The sequence below is a fragment of the Electrophorus electricus genome, chromosome 6, assembly GCF_041902795.1.
Source record: "Electrophorus electricus isolate QZ-2024a chromosome 6, ASM4190279v1, whole genome shotgun sequence".
In the NCBI taxonomy this organism is placed as follows: Eukaryota; Metazoa; Chordata; class Actinopteri; order Gymnotiformes; family Gymnotidae; genus Electrophorus; species Electrophorus electricus.
In genome coordinates, this window is record NC_137502.1 from 34039585 (window position 1) to 34051632 (window position 12048).

At 45.6% G+C, this 12048-nt stretch overlaps 1 protein-coding gene across 1 annotated transcript; it reads left to right on the forward strand.

Annotated features, from left to right (window-relative positions):
• The first annotated feature begins 1426 nt into the window (after positions 1-1426).
• junbb (JunB proto-oncogene, AP-1 transcription factor subunit b) lies at positions 1427-3268 on the forward strand. The gene has a single exon (XM_027022055.3). The coding sequence runs from the start codon at positions 1787-1789 to the stop codon at positions 2750-2752; it is 966 nt and encodes a 321-aa protein (XP_026877856.1). The 5' UTR covers positions 1427-1786; the 3' UTR covers positions 2753-3268.
• The last annotated feature ends 8780 nt before the right edge of the window (positions 3269-12048 follow it).

Here is a 12048-nt window from a genome sequence, read left to right on the forward strand (position 1 = left end):
TGCAGTGAAGCCTCCCTACTGATTATTACGTCATTCATAAGACTTGGTGTGTGTGTGTGTGTGTGTGTGTCATAACCTTTACCCTAATTTTCAATGTAGAGCTCATGAATTCTCAGGATTCAGGCATTACAACAATCTATTGTGAACGTCCTTATGAATGTCGAGGCTGTTGTAAGTAAACGTCTTCTCTCACCTTTCGACAGGTTTTCTTTTTCTTAATCTGAAAATTGTTTATTTGCATTTCATTGTAGTTGGAGCCAAGTGTTATTATATACCGTTCTGACCGCATGGATGTGTTAAAGATGTATTTGAGGTTATTATCTGTTACATTATTTTTAATACCGAGTGCATATATACATACACACATACAGAGAAAGCGAGAGAGCGAGAGAGAGAGAGAGAGAGAGAGAGAGAGAGAGAGAGAGAGAGAGAGAGAGAGAGAGAGCGAGAGCTATGCTATCTGTATAATTGATAAATAGATTAATGGAGCTTCAATACGCAAAGGAATGCAGAACCTGAACCATCTTGAATCAAATATATTGACCGTTAAAAAACACCCCAAAACAAGAGTCACCTCTCCTGTTCAAAGATGGAGTGGGTTGGGCTTCCCGCTTTTCCCACAAGGAACTTAAACGTCATCGTGCCCATATTTGGACTCGTTTTCCTGCAAAAAGTTGGCGCGTGTAGTGCTTCTTGAAGCCACTGACCATAACAACGCTGCTTTAACACAGATTGTTGTGTTTATTAAGCATTTTGCCAGCGTTATCTCGGCTGATTCAGCAGTACAAAACGCCAAGTTTTGTCATTCTGACATGTCTTGTGTACAGTCCGAGGATGTAAGAAGTCCTAGAGTACTAAATTAATATGATTATTCCACTTGTAATACCTTTAGACTCGCGCACCTGCATGAAGAGCTCGGTCTCTCTCCTTTTCAGTACTGCACGAGAGACTACAGGCGGGACATTTGCGAATAATCGCGAATTAACTGGCCTTAGCAGTATTAAAAAAACACTTAAAGCAAGACCTGGATATTACAAATACCTGATGAATTTTCTTCTTTTTTTTTTTTTAATAATAGCCTAACAAAAATGCAGTACTACGTACCTTTAAAAACGCGCGCAGCCACAGAGTCCATGCGCTGCGGCCAGCACATTGTTCAATTATGCATTCTCTTGTTTTATATAGTGAACGCATAAATTGCAATGCTCGCATTATAACAGTTTATGGCCTCGTCCCCTCTCATCCAGGGGCTTGTTTACAGTCCCTGCAGTTCCCGGCAATTACGTCACGGCGCGTAACAGGCGAGGCGTGGTCAGCGGTCGACGCAAAAATCTCAACCAATCAGCAACGTCCCGACAGTAGGAGCCGACCGCCGTCGGTATAAAAGACAATGTGGCGCTCAGCTCACCAATCCATATGAACCTTCGCGTTTGATTAAAAAAGTCGCAGGGCCACTGCCAGCACGTGCCTCCCTGACTTTCTTTTCCATTCGTTTTGTACAGACATCCGACTCACAACGGAATCTGGGAAGATCTTTGGACATCGTCTCATTTGAGGTTTTGCGCGTCTCAACGCTGACCCGCGGTTCTTCTGTGTTGGGACATTTCTGCCAGCTCCGTCGTATGATCGGACAGTCTGTGAGTGCTTGAGAGAAGGACCGACATTTGAATTTTGCTTAAGAGAGACTGATCTTTGATAGCTGCCCGAGGCGTTTGATTTAACGGGACATTTCACTGAAAAAAGGGGTGCTGTAGGTAAGCAAAAGAGACTTCCATTTAACGACTCTATGTCCACAAAAATGGAACAACCGTTTTACCACGACGACTCATTTTTGCTGGGTTATGGCCACTCAGACGCCGCTCTGCACGACTACAAACTTCAGAAGCAGGCTATGGACTTGAACCTGGCGGTGCCGTATCGGAACCTCAAGTCTGATCTGTACCAGGCAGTCAGCGCGGATGTCGGATCCCTCAAGCTCGCGGCCCCAGAGCTAGAGAGGCTCATCATCCAGAACAGCAACGGTGTCATCACAACTCCTACGCCAGGACAGTACCTGTACGGCCGGGGCATCACCGACGAGCAGGAGGGTTTTGCTGAAGGGTTCGTGAAAGCCCTGGACGAGTTGCATAAAATGAACCAGCCCCCGCCCAACGTGTCTATTGGAGCCGGAGGAGTGACGACGTGCTCGGCCACTGCCTCCGTGTTCGGCTCCTCCCTGCAACCCGAGCCTCCCATCTACACCACACTGAACGCGTACTGTCCGGCACCCAGCCTGTCTTCTTCCGCATCCAGCTACCCCTCGGCCACGATTAGCTACCTGCCACCGCACATACAGCAAAGCCAGCACCCGGAAACCTCGACGCTCCCTTTCCAGAACCCCCTAACCACGGCCGCCGGAGTCACTTCGCAGCGCTTCGTGGCTCTGAAAGAAGAACCGCAAACCGTGCCAGACATGCACAACAGCGACGGCACGCCGCCCATGTCGCCGATCGACATGGAGACCCAGGAGAGGATCAAGGCGGAGCGTAAGAGGCTGCGAAACCGCCTGGCTGCGACCAAGTGCCGGCGGCGCAAGCTGGAGCGCATCGCGCGATTGGAAGACCGAGTCAAAGTCCTGAAGTCGGACAACGCGGGGCTGTCCAACACCGCGTCCGTGCTCCGGGAGCAGGTCGCCCAGCTGAAGCAGAAGGTGCTCAGACACGTAAGCAGCGGCTGTCAGCTCATGCTGACGAGCAAGATGGAGGCGTTCTGAACCGAAAGGCGCAGGCCTATTCACTAACATTTATCGGAAGGGGGAAAGAAAAACACTGGAAGACTGTTTGACATTCATGTACGTGCCATCTGAGTACCACTGGGACACAACAATATTCTACTGGGACGCAGGAGATTGTGAAATGGTACTTCCGATTGCTGGGCACCGTCCAAGGGGCAAGAAAACGAGGTGCAGCAGCGAATACACAAACACAGAACTGAACAAGAGTCGAGTACAAACTGTTCTGAGGCAGAAGAAACAGGCCAGTAGCCTACTCCATGTCAATAACGTCGTTCTCGTTATGATCAAAGGGAGATTTGTATGTTAGTAGCCTATTACGTAAATGCATCCGATATTGTCATGCAATACGGCTATCCTAAATGTGTAAATTATTATTATTGTTTTCAGTCAGGTTGATCCTGACTCCTGTTAACAATGTCTCATGTTTACAATTTATTTTTTGTTTGTTTTTTTTAATTTGTGCGCTGTTTATTTAAGTAAAAACATTTAAATATATTTTCCGTATTCGTGTTGTGTTCTTATTTACACCTTTTCTTGACTGGAAGGAACTTCCGTATGTTACGTAACTGATTACCATTCCGTTCCTCGAAGTAAGACTCTTCTAGTTATTTTCCATCAAGAGTCCACAGTTTTAGGGCTGTGAGCTTATCTATATCTATCTATCTATCTATCTATCTATCTATCTATCTATCTATCTATCTATATATATATATATATATATATATATATATATATATATATATATATATATATATATATATATATATAGAGAGAGAGAGAGAGAGAGAGAGAGAGAGAGAGAGAGAGAGAGAGAGAGAGAAAAAGATATATATTAAAAAAAATCCCCCTCCATTTACGCGGTGAATTTGTCTCCAAGTTTAGCCGCGTCCTGTATTGGTCTGTGAGGCCCCTGCGTTGCGTCACGGCCAGGTTCCGCACTTTTACGCACCCAGTGTTTGGGCGGGAGGTCTTTCCTCCCTTACGTCAAACAGCAGATCCATATATGGTCGGTTTTGTGCTGCCTACGTCACTGGGTCTTTCTGAGACGCCCCGCCTCCACGGGAGTGCGCGTATCTCTCCAGTCTGGCTAAAGCCGACATCTACAGAACCGGAAAAGGGAGAGATGGGGGTTCCGAAGGTGAACACGACCACCTAAGCGTGTGGTTCTCCTTTATCCACCGTGGTCAGAGAAAAAGCCACGAAGGACATTTTGATGTTTTGCTAAATGTTTTGTCAACGGAGAAATATCTGAAGTTTAGTTATTTATTAGTAATAACAACCCAAGTTACTTTCTAGCTCCTTTGCATCTACCTTGAAAATATGATTGGGCTACATCAATCATCAATCAGAAAATCGAGGGCTCGCCCCACAACAACGTATAGCGGTCCAATCCGGACCGGAACTTGTAGGCCAGTCATGACATAGTCAGGATTTATATAGGGCGAGACCTAGTGACCTAAATACAAAATACGAAGGGCTGGTATTCAACTTAATGGTAGAATTTTCTTTGTGTTTTAACTTTTAATTTTTCGTTTTCTTACTCTGAATGCACAAAGTTTAAACACCGAGTGCTCGCGACCAAACGATCTTAAAATAAACCTAAAACAGTGCAATCAAATCATGTGCTGTTTTATAATTCATCCATATCTGTTATATGCCTAATTTTAGAAAATGCTGTTTACATTTTATAATTTCTTCTCAAACTGGATGTTATGGGCTGTGTTTCTCGAGCCGTTGTCATCTGGCAAATAGAATATTACTGTCCTTGAGATTAGGTAACAAAACCAGTCTGGATTAGTAGTCTGTACATTCTAATATCCCGAGATATCCACCTTCCGGACCGCCACAGTGGAGTTATTTAGTAATTTATTAGGTGTAGTAGTTAATTTATTAGGCTACCCCAAACCACACATTTAATTTTACTAAAGGCCCTTGAGATAAGCGAAACTAACAGGTTTCATTAAGGCTAGATCATTTGTTACCGAGAATAAAAACCCCATGGATTAAAAACATACGTTTTAGCCCATGGCTATGCTTCGTGCTGGAAACCAGTACAAGGAGCTTTCCACAGATGTGGACTGTTTTAGGTATGACTTGTGTCACAGGAACTCGGTCTTAGGCCGTAGTAGGCAGCTTAAATCCCCTCGGTGAGCGTGCGGTTGCTAGCACAACTGGAGACGGCGCGCGGCTTTATTCCAGCACGCTTAACTGCACGTGCAGGGAAATGACAGCGCGCTTTGGTATGGCAGAAGCGGAGGCGCAAAGCGCGGGCGCGCGGGGGCGTTTCGCAGCTCACATGCTACAGAAGGAATGTCTGCGGCTGCAGCGCTGGGATCAGACCGTTAAAACACGCGTCAGCTTTCAAATATGCCTGATACCCCCCGCCCTGGTTTCAAATGTGTCCACGCTGAGATTGACTTTTAGATCTCTGGGCAGCGTAAGTGTATAGTGGAGTAGTCTTTTGAAATGGGATTTTCCAAGCAGCGAGACAGCCCACACAGTGCGCACTGTCCACCTGGTTTTGACGTGTTTACATGACAGCCTTCCTGATGAAAAATTGTAAAAAAAAACCAAAAAAACAACACCCTCCCCCCCCCCGCCCACACTTCAAACGGTCACCGAAAAACCTCTAGAATTCACGTGTGTGCACGTGTTGTTTTGGAGAACGCAAACCAGACCACCGCGTTGGTCCGACACCTCTACTTTCCATTAGCGACTTTTCTTTCTGCTTTTTTTGCCTGCGGAAAATCGTCCCACTCCCACTTCCACGTGTGCGTGATTGTGCTGTCTCCACACTGCTGTCGTTTGTAGGATGTGCATTTTTCTCGTTTTTTTCTTTCTATTTTTGGTAAATTACCTATAGCTGTATTAAAGTGAGAATGGAGAAAGGTACTTCCTGTAGACCTATAAAGACGCTGTAAGATCTTCCACCGTAGTTGCTACTTCCTGTATGAGACACCTCAGAATAATTGTACCTCCCATAGAAAGCCTGGATACATTTCTTTTATAAAGAGTTCTCAACTCTAAGATTTGCTGGACTGAGCTGGAGCTGTTTGACACAATTTGTTCACTGCTTGGAAACAGCAACACTGATGTTCACACACTGTTTTGAATTCTTAAGCACGCACGCACACACACACACACACACACACACACACACACACACACACACACACACACACACACACACACACACACACACTGTTATTCTGCTGCTAATGAAGACAGAATGTGATGGTGGGCACATTTCCCCTCTCACTGTTTTGCATTTAGAAAAGCTCGTCACTGTTATCCTCTCAACTCACCTCCCTCTCACTCTCTCCATCCCACCTCCTGCTTTCCTCTCTCTCTCTCTCTCTCTCCTCTCTCTCTCTCTCTCTCTCTCTCTCTCTCCTCTCTCTCTCTCTCTCTCTCTCTCTCTCTCTCTCTCCCTCTCTCTCTCTCTCTCCCTCTCTCTCTCTCTCTCTCTCTCTCTCTCTCCTCTCTCTCTCTCTCTCTCTCTCTCTCTCTCTCTCTCTCTCTCTCTCTTCTTTCCTACACCCTCATTGTCCTCCCCCTCTCCTTTCCACCTGTATCTTCATGAACATTCAGGATTTGATTCTCAGATTAGATTCAAGGCCACCTGCATCAAAAGAACTTGTAATCAAGATGCTAGCGCTGATATACACTAATCCTCAGCATGTACACTAATCCTCAGCATGTACACTAACCCTCAGCATATACACTAACCCTCAGCATGTACACTAATCCTCAGCAGGTACACTAACCCTCAGCATGTACACTAACCCTCAGCATGTACACTAACCCTCAGCATGTACACTAATCCTCAGCAGGTACACTAACCCTCAGCATGTACACTAACCCTCAGCAGGTACACTAACCCTCAGCATATACACTAATCCTCAGCATGTACACTAACCCTCAGCATATACACTAACCCTCAGCATATACACTAACCCTCAGCATGTACACTAACCCTCAGCAGGTACACTAATCCTCAGCATGTACACTAACCCTCAGCAGGTACACTAATCCTCAGCATGTACACTAACCCTCAGCATATACACTAACCCTCAGCATGTACACTAACCCTCAGCATGTACACTAACCCTCAGCATGTGCACTAATCCTCAGCATGTACACTAACCCTCAGCATGTACACTAACCCTCATCATGTACACTAATCCTCAGCATGTACACTAACCCTCAGCATGTACACTAACCCTCAGCAGGTACACTAACCCTCAGTATGTACACTAATCCTCAGCATGTACACTAACCCTCAGCAGGTACACTAACCCTCAGCAGGTACACTAATCCTCAGCAGGTTCACTAACCCTCAGCATGTACACTAATCCTCAGCATGTACACTAACCCTCAGCAGGTACACTAACCCTCAGCAGGTACACTAACCCTCAGCATGTACACTAATCCTCAGCATGTACACTAACCCTCAGCAGGTACACTAACCCTCAGCATGTACACTAACCCTCAGCATGTACACTAATCCTCAGCATGTACACTAACCCTCAGCAGGTACACTAACCCTCAGCAGGTACACTAATCCTCAGCAGGTTCACTAACCCTCAGCATGTACACTAACCCTCAGCATGTACATTATCCCTCAGCATGTACACTAACCCTCAGCAGGTACACTAACCCTCAGCAGGTACACTAATCCTCAGCAGGTACACTAACCCTCCGCATGTACACTAATCCTCAGCATGTACACTAACCCTCAGCAGGTACACTAACCCTCAGCATGTACACTAATCCTCAGCATATACACTAACCCTCAGCATGTACACTAACCCTCAGCAGGTACACTAACCCTCAGCATGTACACTAACCCTCAGCAGGTACACTAACCCTCAGCATGTACACTATTCCGCAGCAGGTACACTAACCCTCAGCATGTACACTAATCCTCAGCATGTACACTAACCCTCAGCATGTACACTAATCCTCAGCATGTACACTAGCACTCAGCATGTACACTATTCCTCAGCAGGTACACTAACCCTCAGCATGTACATTAGCGCTCAGCATGTACACTAATCCTCGGCATGTATACTAATCCTCAGCATGTACACTAATCCTCAGTAGGTACACTAACCCTCAGCAGGTACACTAACCCTCAACATGTACACTAACCCTCAGCATGTACACTAACCCTCAGCATGTGCACTAATCCTCAGCATGTACACTAACCCTCAGCAGGTACACTAACCCTCAGCATATACATTAATCCTCAGCAGGTACACTAATCCTCAGCAGGTACACTAACCCTCAGTATGTACACTAACCCTCAGCATGTACAATAATCCTCAGCATGTACACTAACCCTCAGCATGTACACTAACCCTCAGCATGTACACTAACGCTCAGCAGGTACACTAACCCTCAGCATGTACATTAGCGCTCAGCATGTACACTAATCCTCAGAATGTACACTAGCACTCAGCATGTACACTAACCCTCAGCAGGTACACTAACGCTCAGCAGGTACACTAACCCTCAGCATGTACACTAACCCTCAGCAGGTACACTAACCCTCAGCATGTACACTAATCCTCAGCAGGTTCACTAACCCTCAGCATGTACACTAATCCTCAGCATGTACACTAACCCTCAGCATGTACACTAATCCTCAGCATGTTCATTAACCCTCAGCAGGTGCACTAATCCTCAACATGTACACTAACCCTCAGCATGTACACTAATCCTCAGCATGTACACTAATGCTCAGCATGTACACTAATCCTCAGCAGGTACACTAACCCTCAGCAGGTACACTAACCCTCAACATGTACACTAACCCTCAGCATGTACACTAACCCTCAGCATGTGCACTAATCCTCAGCATGTACACTAACCCTGAGCAGGTACACTAATCCTCAGCAGGTACACTAACCCTCAGCATGTACACTAACCCTCAGCATGTACACTAATCCTCAGCAGGTACACTAACCCTCAGCAGGTACACTAACCCTCAGCAGGTACACTAATCCTCAGCAGGTACACTAACCCTCAGCATGTACACTAACCCTCAGCAGGTACACTAACCCTCAGCAGGTACACTAACCCTCAGCATGTACATTAGCGCTCAGCATGTACACTAATCCTCAGCATGTATACTAATCCTCAGCAGGTACACTAATCCTCAGCATGTACATTCGCGCTCAGCATGTACACTAATCCTCAGCATGTACACTAGCACTCAGCATATACACTAACCCTCAGCATGTACACTAACCCTCAGCAGGTACACTAACCCTCAGCATGTACACTAATCCTCAGCAGGTTCACTAACCCTCAGCATGTACACTAATCCTCAGCATGTACACTAACCCTCAGCAGGTGCACTAATCCTCAGCATGTACACTAACCCTCAGCATGTACACTAATCCTCAGCATGTACACTAACCCTCAGCATGTACACTAATGCTCAGCAGGTACACTAACCCTCAGTATGTACACTAACCCTCAGCATGTACACTAATCCTCAGCATGTACACTAACCCTCAGCATGTACACAAACCCTCAGCATGTACACTAATCCTCAGCATGTACACTAACCCTCAGCATGTACATTAACCCTCAGCATGTACACTAACCCTCAGCATGTACACCAACCCTCAGCATGTACACTAGCACTCAGCATGTACACTAACCCTCAGCAGGTACACTAACCCTCAGCATGTACATTAGCGCTCAGCATGTACACTAATCCTCGGCATGTATACTAATCCTCAGCATGTACACTAATCCTCAGTAGGTACACTAACCCTCAGCAGGTACACTAACCCTCAACATGTACACTAACCCTCAGCATGTACACTAACCCTCAGCATGTGCACTAATCCTCAGCATGTACACTAACCCTGAGCAGGTACACTAATCCTCAGCAGGTACACTAACCCTCAGCATGTACACTAACCCTCAGCATGTACACTAATCCTCAGCAGGTACACTAACCCTCAGCAGGTACACTAACCCTCAGCATGTACACTAATCCTCAGCAGGTAGACTAACCCTCAGCAGGTACACTAATCCTCAGCATGTACACTAACCCTGAGCAGGTACACTAATCCTCAGCAGGTACACTAACCCTCAGCATGTACACTAACCCTCAGCAGGTACACTAACCCTCAGCATGTACACTAATCCTCAGCAGGTACACTAACCCTCAGCATGTACACTAATCCTCAGAAGGTACACTAACCCTCAGCAGGTACACTAATCCTCAGCAGGTACACTAACCCTCAGCAGGTACACTAACCCTCAGCAGGTACACTAATCCTCAGCATGTACACTAACCCTGAGCAGGTACACTAATCCTCAGCAGGTACACTAATCCTCAGCAGGTACACTAACCCTCAGCATGTACACTAATCCTCAGCATGTACACTAACCCTGAGCAGGTACACTAACCCTCAGCATGTACACTAACCCTCAGCATGTACACTAACCCTCAGCAGGTACACTAACCCTCAGCATGTACACTAATCCTCAGCAGGTACACTAACCCTCAGCATGTACACTAATCCTCAGCAGGTACACTAACCCTCAGCAGGTACACTAATCCTCAGAAGGTACACTAACCCTCAGCAGGTACACTAATCCTCAGCAGGTACACTAATCCTCAGCAGGTACACTAATTCCTCCCCTCATCTGCTCTCTCTCTCTCTGTAGTCCTGCTCTCTGATCAGATGTAGCATCTGAAATTGTTGCTCAGTGTTATCGCTTGATGTGTTGTAGATTGAACACACTATTTCTGCTCACAGTCGCTTAGCAAGTGGCACAGCTACGGTTGAGCTAAGCCTACAGTTGCTAAAAGCTCCACCAGAGGTTTTAGAGATTAATTCAACAATGCCAACCTGCAACCAAAACCACAACCAAAACCAACAGACACCTGAACAGTTTCCTTTCCTTTCTCTGCAGGCCATACAAAACACTACAGTACATCTGAAAAACACTGAACCAACTGTAATCACTACTGAAGTGCCTCACACAACCTGCTCTACTGAACCGTACTACTGAACTGTCATCACTACTGAAGCGCCTCACACAGCCTAAAGCAACCGGCCAGTCTACACCAATGCACCTTTCTCACCCTGCTAGTGACAATTAATTTTACTCTTTGATTGCTATTTAAAATATATGTGTCTTGCCTGCACCTTGTACTTGCATGATTCTGTTACTCATGTATGTGTGAGTTTTCCGTTGTTGTTTTGCTCTATGTGCTCTATTCCCTAGTTGTCAGTCATGTTCGTGCACTAATGACCTCTGAGCTCTAAGTTTGCTGAGTTTTCATCATATCAAGGCATATTCCTTGATATTAATCTGATTTTTATTTTGGTTCTGACAAGCCAACCTAAATTCGACATCACAGTAAGCGTCAATGCTTTCTTTATTTTTTCTACATTATTTATATCACAAGTCTTGCTGCCATAGACCAGTCGCAATGATGTCTTATGAGGAGACCGCTTCACGAAATCAGCACAGGTATCTAGTAGGTGTAGGTTGCGAAGCTGTTACGCGGTTAATATTACGTTATCGGACCTGAATGCTCGATTTTACGGTCTTGCAGTAACAAATACTAACGAGACTTTGTTGTGAAATGAAAAATAATGACGCAGCTTACGTTTAAACACGTGACACAGGAAGGGTTAGGCTGATTTAATACAAGTGAAATTGCTCTATCTAGCGGCAGATTTAGGCACCTGCATGATAATTATCGGTATTTATAAGCGGACTGGAATTCAAAGTAGGTCACAGAAAAGACATCACTTGTCAAGTACTGAAAAGAGGTTATTAATTCTGTGGCTGGTAAAAACGGAGCCCTTGTAATGACCATGTGCATTCGTGTCTATGGCAAGTCCTGGCGAGTGAAAGACTTGGTTGTAGGTTTTGGTGAAATATGGTGAAATCTCTGGCAACATAAGACTCAGATTGTATATTTTGAATCTTGCCAATGTCCCTTCTGTGAGCAGGGACAGATAATTTCCTGCTTTTTCCTTATAGCATATAGTGTTTGTTTACTCTTAGAGCAACAAACAGAATGTTGCCTCGTTATAGCTGAGGACAGGTCATGCTTGAGTGAGAGGACAAACTGACTTCCCACAATCCTTTGCACTTAAGCCTAAATACCATGAGGTCCTACAGTTTAGGGGGTTCCTACCTCGTCTTTACTGAATCTGCTGAAATTCTTTTTAGTTTGGGCTTTGCCTGAGCACATATACAGCTGCACACATCCATGAGGTAAACTGCTG

Excerpts from the sequence above, each read along its gene's own strand:
- junbb (XM_027022055.3), top strand. The coding sequence starts at position 1,787 with ATGTCCACAAAAATGGAACAACCGTTTTACCACGACGACTCATTTTTG.